This window comes from Callospermophilus lateralis, chromosome 6, assembly GCF_048772815.1.
Source record: "Callospermophilus lateralis isolate mCalLat2 chromosome 6, mCalLat2.hap1, whole genome shotgun sequence".
Classification (NCBI taxonomy): domain Eukaryota; kingdom Metazoa; phylum Chordata; class Mammalia; order Rodentia; family Sciuridae; genus Callospermophilus; species Callospermophilus lateralis.
This window is the reverse complement of record NC_135310.1, coordinates 130333855-130352897: the sequence shown is the minus strand read 5'-3', so window position 1 is coordinate 130352897 and position 19043 is coordinate 130333855. Positions and strand designations below refer to the sequence as shown.

Sequence of the window (19043 nt, the reverse complement as noted above, 5' to 3'; positions counted from 1 at the left end):
AGTGGAATTGCGAGTTCAAAGCCAACTTCAGCAACAGCAAGGCTCTAAGCAACTCAGTGAGTCCCTGTCTCTAAATAAAATAAAAAATAGGTCTGGAGATGTGGCTCAGTGGTTGAGTACTGCTAGGTTCAAACCCCAGTACCCTCCCCCCCCCAAGAAAAAAAGACCCTAAAGTAATTTAAAGAACACTTGTGACCTAGCCATGTATTTCACTGCCCATTGCTAGCTACTGCCCAACAATGGGTTAGGTTCTCATAACCCAATCATTTCACCTCCGAATGTTCTTGCATTGTCACATACATAAAGTTTGGGGGATACTTCACATCCAAACCATAACAATCTTCCCTTGATCCCCAAAAGCTCATGACCATTCCAAAACACAAATACCATTTTGTACATTTTCAGGAGTCCCTTCAATTCTTACTCTTATCAATTCCTATACTTCTCTCTCACATCCCACGTGTGCTATGAGTTTTGGGTTTCCCTTGTGTGAAATGTGCTGGCTGAGAAATATAGTGAAAAATCACATGACACAGAAATAATTTTGAAATGGAGGGGAAAAATGGCTCTGAGATCTTAAGGGTCCTGCTTCAACACTGGAAGGAAAGAGAGAGAGAGAGAGAGAGAGAGAGTACCTGCATTTTCAATATTTATACAAAGAGGGCTTCAAAAGAATTTCCATGAAATATTCTTTTGATAAGTAAGGTAGAAAGTGGGATGTCTAAGCCTAATGGGTAACATCCAAGTCCAGGGCTATGAGAGCTGCTCCATTGATACAGTGAGGGCAGAGATCTCACACCTTGGGCTGTCTACCCACAGGAATGCCCAGGATCATTTCCCAAGGGGAGATCTACATCCCCATTGCTCAGTATCGAGTAAAAGACCACTCAAGTAGCATCATGGGTGGCATACCACAAGTTCCCATAGTGTCAACAGTTGCGTATTGCCCAAAAGTTCAAGTCCAAAGTCTCCTCTGGGACTCAGGACAAGCTTACATTGTAAGCACCTGTAAAAATAAAAAATAATTTATAAGGAGACCTTCAGGGTTATACAAAATTACATACAAGAGGTAGCGAGGGGAAAGGGAAAAATAATACAAGGGGGAGATATGAACTGCAGTAGAGGGGGTAGAGAGAGAAGAGGGGAGGGGAGGGGAGGGGAGGGGGATAGTAAAGGATAGGAAAGGCAGCAGAATACAACAGACACTAGTATGGCAATATATAAATCAATGGAAGTGTGACTGATGTGATTCTGCAATTTGTATATGGGGTAAAAATGGGAGTTCATAACCCACTTGAATCAAAGTGTGAAATATGATTTATCAAGAACTATGTAATGTTTTGAACAACCAACAATAAAAAAAGAAAAAAAAATATATAAGTATCCAATATATAAAGGTACAGGGTAAACTATTTCATTCACAAATAGGGGCATATAAAAAGGGATAGGACTAAAGCAATACTAAAATTCAATTGGCAAACAAATCTTATAGCTTGAGATTTGGGATCTGGGGCACATGGCACGGGGACATTCTGTCTGATTTCAACTATTTCCTTCTTCTACTGATTTTGGTGTTGGTTTGTTCTTCTTTTTCTAAGGCCTTAAGCTGTCATGTTATTTTATTTATTTTATTTCTTTCCATTCATTTAATGTATGAGGTCAATTTTCAATCACATCCTGCACAGGCAGTGAAATGGGCGGGCTGAGAAATAAAAGCTAAGAAAAATAGAACAAAGAAAAAAATACACAGGATACAGACAGTAGTTTCAAAAGTAGAGGCAAGCCAATCAGATGGATCAAATTTCTATACTATGGCAAAATGGAGCCCATGCCTGCTTTATATATATATATATATATATATATATATATATATATATATATATATATATATATATATATAGAGAGAGAGAGAGAGAGAGAGAGAGAGAGACAGAGACAGAGAGAAAACCCTCATGTAATTCACCCATGGCTTCCTGCAGTTAATGCTATGAACTTTCCTCTTAGAACATACTTTTCCAGAGATTTTTGGTACATTGTATCACTGTTCTCACATTTAAGTATTTTTTATATGTCTCCTAATTTCTTCTGCTATCTATTCATCATCCAAGAATATATTACTTAATCTCCAGGTGTTAGAGTAGCTTCTTTTTTTATCTTATTGTTTGTTTTAGTCAGCTTTTTTGCTGCTGTGGCTAGAGGATCTGACCAGCACAATTACAGAGGAGGATCTGATAAGAATGCAAAGTGTTACCTCTATTGTTTTGCATTTGCTAAAATTTGCATTGTAACCTAAATGTGGTCTATTTTAGAAAATACTCCATGTGCTGCTAAGAAGAAAGTGAATTCAGTCATTGAGGGATGAAGTATTCTAAAGATGTCTGTTAGTCCCAAAGTATTCATTGTATAATTTATCTATATAAAATCTTTACTTAATTTTTGTTTGGATGATCTATCCAGTGTTAAAAGTCACCCAGTATTATTGTACTGTGGTCTATTTGATTCTTAATGTTGAAAAGGGTTTATTTAATGTAAGTAGATACTTCATTGTTTCAGGCATAAATATTTACAATTGTTATATCTTATTGATATATGATTCTCTTAAGCAGTATAAAATGATCTCATCTCTTATGATTAATTGTGTCTTTAAGTCCCCTTTATCTGATGTAAAAATGGCAACCCCTGCTTGTTTATGAGATCCATGTGAGTGGCATGTTTTTTCCCATTCTTTCACCTTCAGTCTGGGGATTCTTTGCCTGTGATGTGAGTCTCTTGCAGACAGCATGTTGTTGGGTCTTGTTTTTTATTTCAATATGCCAACATATGTCTTTTGATTGAAGAGTTAAGATGATTTACATTTGATGTTATTATAGAAAGATGATTTTTATTTCCTGCCATTTTGATATATTTCTATTGTTTAAGTTGAATTCAATTATCCTTTGACTATTCTTCTAGTGTTGTTCCTCTCTTTGCTGGTTTTCACTTTTATTTTTCATCTTCTTCATGAAATAGTATATCAAGTATGCTTCATAGTCCTGGCTTTCTAGTTATACATTTTTTTTGCTTTATTTATTATGGAAAGTTTTTTTTTATTTTCATCCTCAATTATGAAGCTTAATTTTTCTGGGGATAGTATTCTTGGTTAGTATATATTTTCATTTCAAGCTTGGTATATGTTATTCCAAGTTCTCCTTGCTTTTAGGGTCTGGGTTGAGGAATCAGTTGAAATCTGGATTGACTTACTTCTAAATGTGACCAGTCATTTTTCCCTTTTAAATTCTATTGTTATTCAGTATGTTAGAAATTTTCATAATAATGTGACTTGGAGTGGCTCTGTTTGATTTTGTGTATTTTGAGTACTATATACCTTTTGTGTTTTAATTTCCATTTCATTCTTAATTTTTGGAATTTTTTCTATTATTTCATTGAAAAAAAATTGTGTGTTCCTTTAATTTGTATATCAGAGCCTTCATCTATCCCAATAAACCTTAAAATTGGCCTTTTAAGGATATCCCAGATTTATTGAATAATCTATTTGTGATTTTGTAACACCTTTTCCTTATGGTCAACTGTAATTTCAAGATTATATACTTCATCTTTGAGGTATGAAAATCTGTCATCAAAGATGTCTAGTCTTCTGGTGATGCTTTTCATTGAATTTTTAATTTAATTTATTGATTCCTTTATTTTAAGGATTTCATTTAAATTCTTTATCATAATCTCTCTTTATTGAAGTAATCTTTCACCTCCTGTATTTCCTCACTGATTTCACTCTTTACATCATCTTTTAGTCCATAGAATGTTTATGAATTTTCTAAATCTCTTCTCTGACATTTCCTCCACTGTAGTGTCAAAGAAGTCAATTGTTGGAGCATTATGGGCTGTTGGGGATGGTTTGTTCCCTTGATTTTTTTTATATTGTTTTTATGTCTACCCATCTATCAGTATAGTTCTGACTTCTTCTAAGTGAATAACTACTATGTAGCTTCTATTTGTTAAGAACCCTGGGTTGGATGGATGTCTAGATAACCACACTTTAATTCAATGTGTGACTTCTGCTGATCGCAATACCAGCTCCACTTTAAGAGATACCATTGAGCCCTCTTAATTATAATCACTTCTGACCCTAATCTTGTATGATACAACCTTGTAAGAACAAAAACTTATTGCAATTATTCACTGTAGTTCCTCAAATTTAAGTATAAACCTATAATAAAGTTCTGGAACAGGTGAAAAATTAATCTAGTAGTTAAATTTAGTACACTTACTATAAAAAATTATATAGTAAGTAAAATTACATTAATTATATAAGAATTAATTTAGTAGTTAAATTTGGTAAACTTACTATAACCTTAATAAAGTTTTAAAAGGTGGGAGAAAAAAAAGTGTAGGCAAATGGGGGAGGGAAAAACACAGAAAAAAAAGGGTGAGTGAAGGGAGTAATAAAAAGTATAAAAGGGTACTTACACAAAGGTAGAAAGGAGAAATAAGTGAATGGGTATATTTAAGGTAGTAGCAAGAGGAGGAGTAGGGGGTAAGAGAAGCAAGAATAAACTAGAGCTAGAAAAACAACGCTAGGAAGATTGGTTCCAATTAATTCTTTATACCATTACATGAAATATACTCAAGTAGGTTGGAGATACAATGTTGACTATTGCATTAACAATTATCATTCAAGTTAAGAAATTATTTATATAATCTAAGTTGACACTACAGTTGTTCATACTCTAGGAGGGTGTAGTGTTGTGAGTGGGCTGATTCTAATGTTGCAGAAGTTCAGGATGCAGACTCTGATGTGCCCCTGTGTTTGCTATTGGTCACCAGTCTATTTGTTTCCCTCTCCTAGATTCTTTTCATAATATTGAAGATCCTGATAGCCTTCTGTGTGTGCAGGAACACTGGTTGTGGATTTTCAAAAGGTGTTCTGTGGTTCAGAGGTGCTCCCACTGCTGCCTCTGCTCACTGAGATGCTGTGATGAAGGGTCTCTGGTGGTTCACCTGCAATCCAGTTTACATTTCCCCAGGTTATGAATGGTAGGTATTGATTCTCTGTGCTTAATAAGTCTAGTAAAAGTTCCTGCAAGTATACAAATAATGCCCTGTCACTTGCCAGTTATGATCAGGGATCAGGCCAGGCACCTATTGTGGATATATATCCAACCCTTCCTACGGTGTAGCCTCTGCCAATTTCCCACTGGGTCTATTAGTCACTGGATATTCAGGCAGCTTACCTCTAATATTGTGCTGCAATCCGAGGGACTATCCCTGGGCTTCTCATGATGCTTCCCCTAATTACTAGAGGTCAGGGCCTAGTAAATCAACTTTCTTTGGTTTTGGGGCCAAAGGAGCTTCATTGTAAGCCTTTGTGTTCAATAAGCCTGTGCAGACCTTTTAGCCCTTGCCTGGGTGAAGCACTTTCTGAATTTTAAATTTTGTTAATCTTTTCAATAGTTTTTCAACAATTGTTTTAAGCGAGTGAGTTTAAAAGAATATCTATTCCCCACTCTTTCTTTCTCTCTCTGATGTGCTCTACACACACACATAATCCACAGGTTCAAGGTAGAGCACTCTTGATTTTGTTTTTTCCTCTGGTAGCCAATCTTTCAGTCTTTCCAGGTCTCAGACTATGTAGTTGAGTCTTAGAGCATTTATTTTATCACCCACCTCTAAAATCTGCTTTTATTCTCTGCCTCCTTTCTTTGTTGTGAGGAAATCATTGGGACTTGCTGCTCAATTCACTTCAGCCATCTTCCCCCACCTAACATTTTATGAGACCTAAGCATCTGTGAATTTTTATATCCCTGGGTTGGGGGTTGGCCCTAAAACCAATCAGTCATGCACCATATGAGAGTTGTACTTCAATCTATAAATCACAATGTACCTTTTTTGGAATAGGAGATTGTAAACTGAAGACTTCAGATAAGCACTGTCAAAAATGATACCTAGTAGTTACACGTGGCTATTTATATTTAAAAATGAATGAAATTTAAAAAGTGAACTGTTTAGCACTCTAGCCATATTTCAGGTGCTCAATAACCACATGTTAACTGTGGTTATCATCCTGGACTGCAGATACAGCACAATTTCATTATTATAGAATGTTTTCTTGTACAACAATGCTGAAATAAAATGACTGAAAGTTCATGTATCCCCCAAATTTATATGTTGAAAGCTAATACCCAATGAGATGGTATTTGTAAGTAGGGTTTACTGCATGTGATTGATCATAAGAGCAGAGCTCTTATAAAAGTTCTTCTGATAGTTCTAATCCCATTCATTATAAAATCTCCCTAGCCCCTTGTTCACCATTCAGTGATACAGTGAAAAAAGAGCTATTTATGAGAAAGAGGGTACTCACTAAATCTTGATCCTGAACTTTCTGACCTTGAAAAATGTGACAAATAAGTTTCTGTTGTTTATAAGCTACCCAGTGTATAGTATATTTGTTATAAAGAGCAACCTCATGGACTAAGTTAACTACTCTTGATGCTATCAGGTTAAGTGAATAAGATACATTTAAAATGAAAGGGCCAATATTATTTCTTTCACAGATTGCATAATATTTCTGTCTGGAGTATGAATACATAGAACTGAAATGGATCATAAGTGAATCTCTTATCTAATGCCTTTAAAAACAGTGTCCCCAGTTCCAAAAAGAGAAACACATGTTCCTTCAGTTCTATTCCCAGAGTGAAGACTTTGTTGTCATCAAATTTTTAGGGGATGAATTATCCTCTAGAAGAGTCCAGGGGTAGGGCACGAAGTTTGAGAAGCAGGGAATCCATCTAAAGAAGAGAAATTCTGGGAAATGAAGTGACAAAGAGGGTGGGTCAGTGGGGTTTACTCAGAGCAGCAGTTCTCAAAGTGTGGTATATGGAACCCTTATAATTTCTGACATCCTTCCACAGGATCTACAAGGTCAAAACTGTTTTATAACATTACTAAAACATTATTTTCACTGAAATAAAATTCAGCAAGAATGGAGCTACAGTACTAAACTTTAAGAGTGATTATTGTAATTTTTTACCACCTCTTAATTACAGAAGAAGAAGTCACTTTCATATAAACATGTTCATATTGAAGGATTAAAAAATAATAACTACAGTAAATCTCTAGTCTAGGGTTCACATTTTTAAAAATATCTTATATGATTAAATGGGAAATACACATAAAGCCTAATACATTCCAAATTAGGATATTTATGTCAATGAAAACATTTTTTAAGAGAGAGAGGGAGAGAGAGAATTTATAAAATATTTATTTTTCAGTTTTTGGTGCACACAAAATCTTATGTTGTGCTGAAGATCAAACCCAGTGCCCAGTGCATGCCAGGCGAGCGTGTTATCGCTTGAGCCACATCCCCAGCCCTCAATGAAAACATTTTATGAACAGTATCAGTTTGTTTTATAGAATATCACTTTTACTTGAAAGAATTAATGACAGAAAAACTATGATTATTTAGACTTGTATATCTGACTAACATTAAAATCTATAGACACATCTATAGATTTTAATTCAACAGAATACCAAAAGTTCAGTGACAGTGCTTCAGGATCTGCATTGCAAATAACCTTTAAGAAGTTGACATGTCATTTTAGGTATTCATTCAAAGATGAATACCCACAATTATCCAAAAACATTATTAAAAGTGGTTCCTTTTACATACTGGTATGAGGCTAGACTTTTTTTCATATATTTCAATCAAAATTATAGGTTAAATGCAGAAATAGATATAAAAATACATAGGTCTTCTAACAAAACAGACATGAATAGGACTTATAAAAATGGGAAGGGTATAGAAGGTACAGCTTCCACTTTATTACTTTATTTTTAAAAAATAGTTATTTTTCTAAAACTGTTTTTTCTGTTAACATGCAATAGGCTATTAATTTGCTAGATAGATTATTTTTAAAAGGTTTAATTTCTGGGATTCCACCTCTTGGGTCCCCTTCTTCCTCCGGGAGAAGTCTTTTCTGCTGTCTTTTAATAAACTTCTAATTTCTACTCTGACCTTGCCTCAGCGTGCTCTCTGGTGTTATTCTTCAACATTGGGGAAGCAAGGACTCATCACCAGTCAACAGCGGTAACATATTGGGGGTCCCATGCCGAGATTCTACACTGAGGTAAGTGCATGCACCCCATGTCTGTTTGAGGTGCATCTTTCTCTCTCTTTCTTTCTGGAGGGTAAGGTGGGCACCCAACGGCTACTTAAACGCAATTAGTGCAGCTGCCACTCTTCAAGACTCGGGTGAGAGGTTTCCCGGCCTAGGCAGCTCTCAATCACCTGTTCAATACAGAGCAGGCATGTTGGGTTCTGTCAAAGCTGCTTCCAACTTTTCTGTCTGGGCCTGGAGAGCAATTGGCGTGAGTACACAGTGTCCCAAATTCTGATCTGCCTCGGATGTGTAGAGGTGGAGGAAGTAGTTTGGAGCAACTGCGGAATTCCGGTCTGGGCTACTCTCAGACAATTCCTAAGGTTCCTTTCTCTTGAGCCCCCTCCCAACAGCCCTCAGGGGTATCTAGGGTGATCAGTAGATGAATGGCACTGAGGGAAAGCCCCAATCACATTTGCCTCCGTATGGGCTACACAACACTCCCAACTTCACATTCATTCCCTCCTGGATGCTCCTCTTCCTTCGCAGGTCAGAAATGTTAGCAATTCAGGTTGTAGGACTGAGAAAGGCATGGGATAATTAGTAAAATCTGCCCAGGTTCCCTAAGGTGCATAGGTAACTTTCAATAGTCTGTTTTACCACCCCAATGTTTAAAATGTGCTGTGTTCTTCAAGCTACTAGAGAGGCATTTTTGGAATCAACTCCTCCGGTAATCTGCTACCTTATAACCAGTAGATATCCCTTAACACTTAGGCGGCTCCTTTAGTCTACAGAGCAAAGGCAACAAAAGAGCACACGATTCTCTTTTGCAATAGGTTTTTAGTGGCTGGGAGGGTAAGCAGTAATGCCCTTAAGTCTGAATCCTCCCAGGGTCTCTGGCACAGGGCAAACTGAGACCCTAGCACTTTGCTAAAGGGGAACAGAAACCCCTTGGCAAAGCAAGATGAGAGACGGGTTTTCTGGACTGTTTAGGAAGCTCAGGCTTAGGGAGACGTCCCTAATGAGAACAGTTTTCTCCGGCGCAGCGTGGGCACCTGAGTTCTGTTTTCTTCTCACTCAGACGAGAGCTTCTCTCTCTCCAATACGCGAGGGGCACCACTAGCCTGCATATTGAAAAATTGGGATAGATTTGACCCTCAGGTACTCAAGAAAAAGCGCCTTATTTTCTTGGCCTGGCCTCAATACAAACTCTCTGGATAAACCTGGCCACCAGAGAAAAATATCAATTTTAATACGATTTTACAGTTTGATAAAATTTACAAAAAAAGAAATGGTGTGAGGTGCTGTATGTTCAGATTTTCTTTGCTCTAAGGGAATATCTTAAATTATGCCAACAGTGTAAAGTAGACTTAGCTATGATATCTGCCATGAAGAGAAAAAATCTTGGGCTCACTGAGGAAAAAGAATCAAAATACATAGCCCCTTCCCCCTTCAAGACCTAAGGCAGATAATAACTGACTCTACTGGAAAGTTAGGAGATAAGCCAGATTGTCTGGGATCGGATCTATCCAAAGGAGCTAATCCTGTAAGTAAAGGGGAGACTGAGGGACTCCCAGCAGCTGCCAGAGCCATTTTCACTTTGGGGAAATTCCTCATTTCTTCCCTGCACTGTAAGTATTACTTCACCTGAATGCAGTAAAGTCAGTCACATTGAGACCCTTGATTTTACACTTATAGTTGCCCCTATGTGAAAACATTTGGTCCACTCATGGGGAAATCTAAGGTGCCAATGATAAAAGAGTCATAATTAAATGGAAGTTAAAAACTTGGAGAGATTTTATCTTATCTGGTCTGTTTTAAAGGTTATTATAGACTGTTTCTTGGGGATGATGTTGGCTGAATGTGTATCTAAAAGATGATTTTTTTTATTGTAACAATCTGGTATCTAAATGAGTTTGAAGCATTGCATAATCTTGCAGTTAAAAGTTAGGGTTAGGTAATTGTTTAGTTTATGATTTCAGATAATTCATGCCAGAGAACTTAAATACTTAGGATAGAAAATTAAAAGAACTCTACTTCCAAGTTGGCAAGTAACTCCCAGTCATTCAGTTTTATTTTTTTTTATCAATTTTGAACTGGGTAGCCTGAGAAGATTTCACTAGGTGTACCAGTGCATTAATTTGGGCAAGGATAGTAAATTATGATTTGGTGTCTGTTCCTCTCAGTGTGTAAGATTTAAGAAAGAAAAGTGATTAAATAACAACAGTCTTGGAAATTTTTAAAGCTAAATTTTGGATACAAATGGTAGTGTGTGGTTCTTTTTAAAATTTTTTCAGGTGATTTAATGTAACTTAATACTGCTTTAGGAACTTAAGAACAAAGAAAGTGGCTTAATGATCCTGAAGAAATTTCTTCTGTGATAGCTTTTTATTAAGATCCTATTTTCAGTTTTGTGTGAGCAAGTTTTCTAGTGTAGGAAAATGTAAAGGTATGAAATTTTATAAATTGTATCTTAAATTTGTATCATAATTTTCAACATCCAAACCTGGAAATTATGACTTATGTTTTTAAATGCCTTAGGCATGAGTTTTCTGCTCAGAATTCCAGTTTTCCCAGTTCCTTCCAGACCTCAGCCAGGAGTTAAGTTGATATGCAAGTAGAAGAAGCCTGGAGCACTCAGTAGGAGACAGATCTGAGGCCCAAGGAAAAAAAAAGAGTAAAAGTGTCTTTTTATGGGAACTCAAACTAGATTAAACCAAAGAGTAAATTGTATGGCATTTACTAATTACTGGCCGGTCAATTTTTTTCTAGGACTTTTGCCTTTTCTTAGATTCTGTATTTTTTTTTTTTGAGCTCATGATTTTGATCCTACAGACAATGTTTTTCTGATAAGTTCTATTTTTGATCAACTGAAGTTTTTTTTTTTTTTTTTTTAAACATTGCAATGAGATTTCACCTGAGAAAGCTACAAGGCCTTTACTATCGTGTTGTGTTACATTTGTGTTACGTGTTGTATGTCGGTATGTCTGTATGTGTGTATGTCCATATATCATGCAATGATATGACAATTGACAGATGAGGAGCACTCATGAAAAATAAAAAAAACAATGGATCCAAATATCTTTGATTCACGTGATTCAAATGGCTCAATTTAAATTTGGTAAATAGATGAAAAAAATGATGTCTTAAATTAAGCTTATAAGTTTTTCTAGGTGTTAAAAAATAAAACCTAATAAAATGTTGATGTCTATAAAATTTACAAGTATTTTTTTCAAAATGTGAACAGAAGGAAGTTAACAGATAAAAAAGAGAAACTAGAAGGTTCTAGGTATGGATTTAATAGAAGGAAAATGTGTTTCTGGATAAGAGTCTATATGATTAAGTAATTAAGAGGGTTTAAGTAATTGATATAAAGAAGGTCTGTGTAAGTTGCTTATAAGTGTAAGTTTTTGAGCAAGTAATCTTAAAGAAATTAAATAGCTGGTTAAACAAGTGCTATTGTTTTAGAGAATTGTGCTATGTTATTTCTTTAAAAGGTAAACTTGGTTAATATAAAAACATCAATGTAATTGGTGCTATTAATGTGTTCATATCTTCCAGGTATACAAGTCTGTAAGGTAGAAGATTTAGAAAGAGCATTATATCAAGCTGGTGTTCTAAAATTGTATGGTAATTTTAGACTTAAAAGAAAAACATGTTGGAAATTTATTTATATCATTTGTGTTCTATAACTGTACTTATTATCAATAAGTTATGTAAAGTTCCATGTTACTTTTTACACTGAGATACCATTTAAATGTATTTTTAAGTTAATGAGAGCCTAATCTATGTAAAGGTTTTATTGAAAAACACAAAAGTACTTTGCTACTTTTCTACAAAAGGTTAAAATCTTTCAGCCTTCTTTAATTCATGTTTTAGATGTGATATTATGTTGTGTTAGCTAATATTCATGTGAACTTGAGCAACAAATTATGTAGGCTTTGTAAAATGATGTCTAAAAAGCAAAGATCAGCTTCAGAACTATAGTATTTAAGATTTATGAAGAGCCCTGCCTTACTTGAGATAAGGCTCTATGTCCCATCTCACTGCATGTGAGAATGACTATGAAAGAAGTAGACCAAATTTCGGTACATTTAAAGTTGTGTCCAAAATTTGGTTTTTGTCACGATTGCCAGGATCTCAAACAGGGGATGTACTCCACCAAAATTCAAGGTAGCTATTATATGAACTAAATGTTTTTACTCTTGATAATTTTATTTTGTAGATTTCTTATAAATGATTTAAGATTGTCTGTTAATGTTTTACAGAGGTACTTATTTAAGAACACACAACCTGGGTTATTTTAAGATAAGGAGTTGTCACCTACAGGATAGAGAGATAGACATTAAAGCCCAGTACTCTTAATATAAGACTGTTGAAATTTATTTGCTGGATGTTTAAGATTAAGTTTTAAAATTAAAGTTAAATTAAAAGGGCTAAGAAAACCAATATTTGGCTCTTGCCCTCTGAGTCAGTCTGAATCAGGGAATAGGGGACTTCTCCAAAGAGCTTTGCAACTCTGGGCTACATAACCTCCCCATCAGGGAGATTAATGAGACCAGTGGAGGACAGAAAGCCAATCAGTGCATTTGCTGTGAAGAGGAGGGTCATCATAAAAGGGAGACATCCCTTTTGCTTCCAAGGGAAGCCACATGGTCAAGCAAGGCCTGGACCCATCCTAGCGCAAATGGCACTAGCAGCGCAAATGGCACTAGCAGAACTGAGAAGCTGGCGTAAGTTCCCTGAGGACTCCCAGGAAAACTCAGCTGACTGTTAACAATAGATAGAAACAAAAGTCAGTTTGACTTGCTTCATCTTAAACACTTAGCAAAGACAGTCAAAGCCAAAACACAGCTATTCCTGGGCATTTAAAATAATAATAATAGTTAAATGTAACTTCCAAAAATAAGTAAACTGGAGGCTACAAAAGAGATTCTCAGACAGGAATGCCTGATAACTATCAAAAGGAACTGCCAGAGTAGTTTTTAGTTTAAGGCCTTTATTTCTAACCTATACAGGTACGCTTAGTGTTTGCTAGTATGGTTATCCAGCCCTAAGTAACAGAATTAAAGGTTTCTCTATTAGACACAGAGGTCATACTAATGAAAGAATTTTACAAGATCAGATGACATTAAATTATTAAACTGTATCTTAAGGAAAAGGACATCTGTAACCCTAAAAGTTAAATGTTGTGTTTACATCCCTGACATTTCTGGCAATGTGACAAATATCCTTAAAGATTTACATACTCAGATAGAAGCCATGTCCTCAGCAAATTTGTCATGGAAACAATATCTTAGCTCCTGGTTCTTGGTACTTACTGGTGGAAAACATTGTTAGTCTTTGTCTTTGCCATCAAACTCATTGGCATATTCCTGTGCTATGGCATTTATTGCTGCATCAATCTGGTTCCAGTACTAATGAATTCTTGTTTCTCTTATAGACCACCCATCACTCAAATGGCCCTCCAGCCTACTACTTCTCAATCGGACTTTTATCATGGACCACTCGATAGACCCAATTTTTAAAGGGGGACTCCAAACTGCTTGCCCCACATCATCCCTTTTCAGCCTGAAGAAGCCAGAAAGATCTTCTTCGCCCCCCTTCCTTACAGCAGTAAGGAGTTGCCAAATTAGAGGGGGGAATGAAGCCAGATTTAAGGTTAGGTAGTCAGTGTAGTTAAGTAAATCGGGTCTAATATCGAGTGAAATCTGAAATGGAGGCCATGCTAAGAATGACTCAGGGAAAATGCAGTACAACTCATGAAACATTAATGAAGTCCTGAAAAGGCCCTAGGCCAAAGTTCATCCCAAAGAAGTGTTAATGAAGTCCTTCTTGCTCAGACTACTTCTTTGGCCCACCTGTGTCCTACCCCTCGGGCCTTCCCACCTACATTCCATCACTGAAAGAACTATAAAAAGGGGAGACAACAGCCCTTCCCTGGATTCCACCTCTTGGGTCCCCTTCTTCCTCTGGGAGAAGTCTTTTCTGCTGTCCTTTAATAAACTTCTAATTTCTACTCTGAAAAAAAAGGTTTAATTTCTAATGTGAAAAATATTGATAACTATAATACACATAAACAAAATTTCCTTGGGGAGCCTACTTAATTCCTAAGAGCATCTAGAGATCCTGAAACCAAAATGTTTAAGAACTGCTGACTTAGCACCTGAGGCAGGACTCTGAAAGACTAAGTGCCTAAAGAGTCTTCATGGCAAGAGAGAGAGGTTAAACTAGGCAAAATCCCCAGGTCCCCGGCATGGCTCTCAGTGTCCCAGGACTTAAGAGGGTATGTAAAGTAGCCTAGAGTTGGGAAATACCTTGGGGATTTCCTCAGTTTTCACTTTTGCTTCTGCCTGGAACTCCTGACAGGGCCCCAGTACCCCTATTGCCGGTAGGATTCATAGAGAAGCCAGTCAGCATCGCCCGCGGTTCCTGGTTATGAAATCCAAAGGTAGGGAGCAGGACTGATTGTCCCCAAACAGGAAAGATCAGAGCCATGGAGCCCGAGCCCTTCTCCTACTGATGTTGGGAGCCGTGGTACTGACCAATACCTGGGCTGGTAAGTGCGAGATCAGGGGAAAAAAAAAAATCCTCTGCTCAGGAGAAGCAAGGGAACCACCCTGAGCGGATGCAGGACTCTGGGAAGCCGGGTCTTCTTGACAATAAACCCAGACCCCTCCCCAGGTCCCCATCTCCTAAATAGTGAGTGGCCCCTTCCCTCACTCCCTTCTGCCTCCCCGTGCTTCCCATCTCACAAGCCCTGGCGCCCTGCTACTTCATTCCAGGCTTTCTCAGCCTGGGACCCAAGGTTCTGTGCTAGGTATCAATCTCTCCCCTCCCCCAGGTTCCCATTTTCTAAAGTTTCTCATCACTGCCATGTGGCGACCCCCCGCGGGGAGCCTCACATCATGGAAATAGGCTACATAGACCCCACGACGCCTCAATTCGGAGGATGGAGCCACAGACGCCTTGGATGGAGCTGGAGGGGCAGGAGTATTGGCACCGGGAGACACAGTATGGCAGAGAGCTGGAGCAGATTTACCAATACAACCTGCAAATTCTGCTCAATTACTACAACCAGAGCAACAATGGTGAGTGACCTCTGGCCAGGGTTCCAAGTAACAACCCCTCCTCTTCTCCCACTTCCCTGCCAAATCCTCCAGAATCTCCTCTGGGTCTGAGACTCATGGCAATAGTGTGAGACCCGCTCATCTTCTTTAACCTATGAAAAATGTGGGTCTCTGGTTTCATTTACTGTTTCGGGTATGGAAAAGATCTCACTAGTCACCTGCAGTCGTCTGAAGCGAGGGCAGGAGTAGGTGGGGGGAACCTAATCGCGGGACGGGATCAGTGTCTCTCACCTTACAGAGGGTGTACGGTTGCGACGTGGGACCAGACTGGCGCCTCCTCCGTGGGTACTGGCAGTAGCCTATGATGGCACCGATTACATTGCTCTGAATGAGGACCTACGCTCCTGGACCATGGCAGACATGGCAGCTCAGATCACCCAGCGCAAGTGGGAGGCCGAAAGAGTGATGGAGACAAACAGGGCCTTCCTGGAATGGGGGTGCGTGGAGACACTCCGCAAGCACCTGGAGAACGGGAAGGAGACGCTGCAGCGTGCAGGTATCAGCCGCAGCGGGGCAACTTGGAGATCTCTTGTACATTCCCCCATGCACCTCTTGCAAGTAAAGAATAGTGTCCTCCCTCTGATCCAAAAGGGTATGAGTTCAACTTGGTTTCCAAAAGCTGTACCAGAGAGTGACTCAAGGAACCACACTTCTGTTAATTACACCAAGGGGTCCTAGGGCTGGAGGGAAGACAATCTTTAAAATAAGTGATCAGTTTCCTTTGACTCTGGCAGCAACCTCGGGCATCCCAGGGTGACTTTCAGGCTTTGTTCTTTATCCCAACCCAATGACTTTGGAAGTCTGAGGCCATCTTTTCCTCAGCTGTCAGCCTCCTCTCAGTTCAGAATCTAAAATATTTCTTAGAAGCTTGGAGCATCTTCCTCTTGGCTGTCTCACCCTGATTCTAGAACATAAGAAAAAATAGGAATATTATCCCAGATTCATGAATCCTGCTTAGTGTCTGGGTTCTGTGCTCCCACCTCACACCTATTGTCCTGTCCATTCTTCAGTGCCCCATGCAAAATGTCCCAATTAACTGAGTCTTATCTGCAGATCCCCCATTGACATATGTCACCCACCACCCCATCTCTGACCATGAGGTTACCCTGAGGTGCTGGGCTCTGGGGTTCTACCCTGCTGTGCTCTGGGGTTCTACCCTGCGTAGATCACACTGACTTGGCAACGGGATGGGGAGGACCAAACCCAGGACATGGAGCTTGTGGAGACCAGGCCTGCAGGGGATGGAAAATTCCAGAAATGGGCAGCTGTGGTGGTGTCTGCTGGAGAAGAGCAGAGATACACATACCATGTGCAGCATGAGGGGCTGCCTGAGCCCCTCATCCTGAGATGGGGTAAGGAGGGATGAGAGCACAGGGCCTGTGGTCAGGAAAACAGGAGCCATTCTTTGGAGACCCTCAGCAGGGTCAGGGCTGAAAACTGATAGCCAGGGTCACTTATCCTCCCTTCCTTTCCCAGAGAGGTCTCCCCAGTTCTCCATCACCTTTGTGGTAATGGTTGCTGGTCTGGTTCTCCTTGGAGCTGTTGCTGCTGTTATGATGTGGAGGAAGAAGAACTCAGGTAGGGTAAGGGTGAGGTCTGAGTTTTCTTTCCCAGTGGGGATTCCAAGCCCTGGTAGTTTTTCTTGACTTTTTAACTGAGAAGGGTTTGACCCACAAAAGACATGATACTGAAAGCCATAATTTCAAATGTTTAAATCTCCAAAAGATTAAAACTCCAAAACTATAAGTCTGGGGAAAAATTTTAATTTTAATTCACTGAAAGATATTTATTAGCATTTTCAAAAGGGATTTATTTTAGAGACATGACAGAACATGTCAGAAACTACACCATTAAATATGCAATAACATATTTTTGAATGAATAAATGTGCAGCTATACTAACAACAGTTGCACAGGTATAACAATTATGAGCAGATGAACCATATTCCTAAATAGGTGAACAAGCAAAATATGTGAATACCTATCACTATAGTTAGTAACTGTGTATCCCAGCATTATACCTGCAGTAATCTGAAATACTGTATTAGACAACCTAAATCTTTTGACAAGGTAAATCAGAATGAAAAAGAAATAACCATCAAAGATGATGGCCGCTGCGTACAGGGGTTGCTGAAGTGCTGAGCATGGTGCTCAGAGCAGCGGCTTTAATGGAGATTTCTCGCAGCTTGTTAGAGCTCCTTTCACTGTTAATCTGTAGCAGACCACTTTGCCAAGCAGCAGGAAGAACAAAGAGATCAAAAAAGAGCCACTTGGCTCCCTGACGCTTGGCTGCTCAGAGCTGCGGGCGCTTTCGCTTCTCTCCGGGCGCTTTCACTTCGCTCCGGGCAGAGAAGCTGAATGTGTAATCAGCAGTGGATTGTAAGTACCCGAGGCAAAGAAAGCTCAGTGCACCCCACCTTTTTTTTTTTTTTGAATAATTTTTTATACAGGGAGAGTTTGTGGATTGGGATTGTGGGCTGGGCTATGGTTTCTGTGCCGAAAATCCACTCCGCGGGAGACACCATTTGCTTTCTAATAGCTGTCTTGATGGCTCTGTCTACAACGTCCGGCAGCCGCATCTAGAGGTTGGAGCTGGGCTGCCTGCCAAGCGCTGTCCTCCGAAGGCTGGGCCGCGGCCTGGTGCACCTCGGACGCCTGTTTGCCGCTGCACCTTTGGGCAGAGCCTGCTCTGGGGTTGTTCTGCATCCCCCTGCGAGGGGACCCGTGCTCTGGAGGAGGAGGATGGAGAGCCGAGGCAGCAGCCGTTTGGGCCCCAGGGACCCGGCACCAGGCTGAGAGCTGCGGAGGCCGTGGCGGCTCCGGTCGCATACAAGCGCAGCGCCCATGAGCGCGACCCAGAGGCGGAGGCGACGGTGGCAGGGTTTCATTTCTAGAAATCTGGACTGGAAACAGAAGCAGCAGTTTGTATAATCCCAAGAACTTGCTTAGGCCAGGAAGCTGTAAGGGTAACATGAATATCATTGAGGAGATGTAACATGGTGGCGGGTGCAGAGAGATCAAGTCTCTGACATCTTCAACTGTGCGGGCATAGGAAACTGTAAATTGTCTAAATGCTGTTTGCTCAGGATCACTAGGAAATGCTGAGCTGAAAGGATCTGGGGCGTACAGTCTGGGCCCCTCAGAACACACACACTGAGCCCGGATCAGCTGCATTCAAGCTCCGGTTCACCTGCTTCTTGTGACTCAGCACTAACAATCCTGCTGAAATAACTGGTCGGCCCTTATGAACTTACAGAGGTAAAAGCCAACCGAGCCTTCATAGGCAGTGGCCATAGGATTGAAACGGGGATTGGGAGAGACAGTCAGGACGCACCCGTTGCATTGGTCACCCAGCATAGGGAACAAGTGGTCACCATTCGCATGGGATACCACCTTGGCAGAGAACTGACGTCAAGGGCGGAGGAGATAACTGCATTGAAATCAGCACGACAGTGCTCCCAGGAGCAGCAGGCCTGGCATGTAGCCAGTATTGTGGTGAGCGTCCCAGGTGAGCGTGGCCTGGCTTGAGGAAACACAAGAGAAGGCCCTAGACACTCAGGATTGGAGACCCGCCCAGTCTGGGAGAAAGACCTGCTGCAAAGTAAATGGTTCCCACCTATTGAGAGGAGAAGCTTGGCCCAGTGGGCACAGCTCCACCTACTGGAAGAGAAGTTAATTGAACTCTAGGACTGCATTTATTATTATTATTATTATCATTTTTTTCTTTTTCTTTTTTTTCTTCTTCTTTCATTTTCAATTTTTATTTGTTGTTTTTCTTTAACTTTTTTCAATGCTTTTTAATTTTTTAAATTTTTTTTATTTTA

General features: G+C 39.5%; 1 protein-coding gene across 1 annotated transcript; it reads left to right on the top strand.

Moving 5' to 3' along the window:
* The first annotated feature begins 821 nt into the window (after positions 1-821).
* On the top strand, positions 822-18113 carry LOC143402114 (patr class I histocompatibility antigen, CH28 alpha chain-like). Its single transcript, XM_077109741.1, is given in 13 exon segments — positions 822-998; positions 2738-2760; positions 14573-14649; positions 14935-14976; positions 14979-15017; positions 15020-15181; positions 15442-15513; positions 15516-15716; positions 16274-16383; positions 16386-16572; positions 16697-16803; positions 17438-17581; positions 17670-18113. Coding segments are annotated over 13 exon segments (1785 nt in total).
* Positions 18114-19043: the final 930 nt, after the last annotated feature.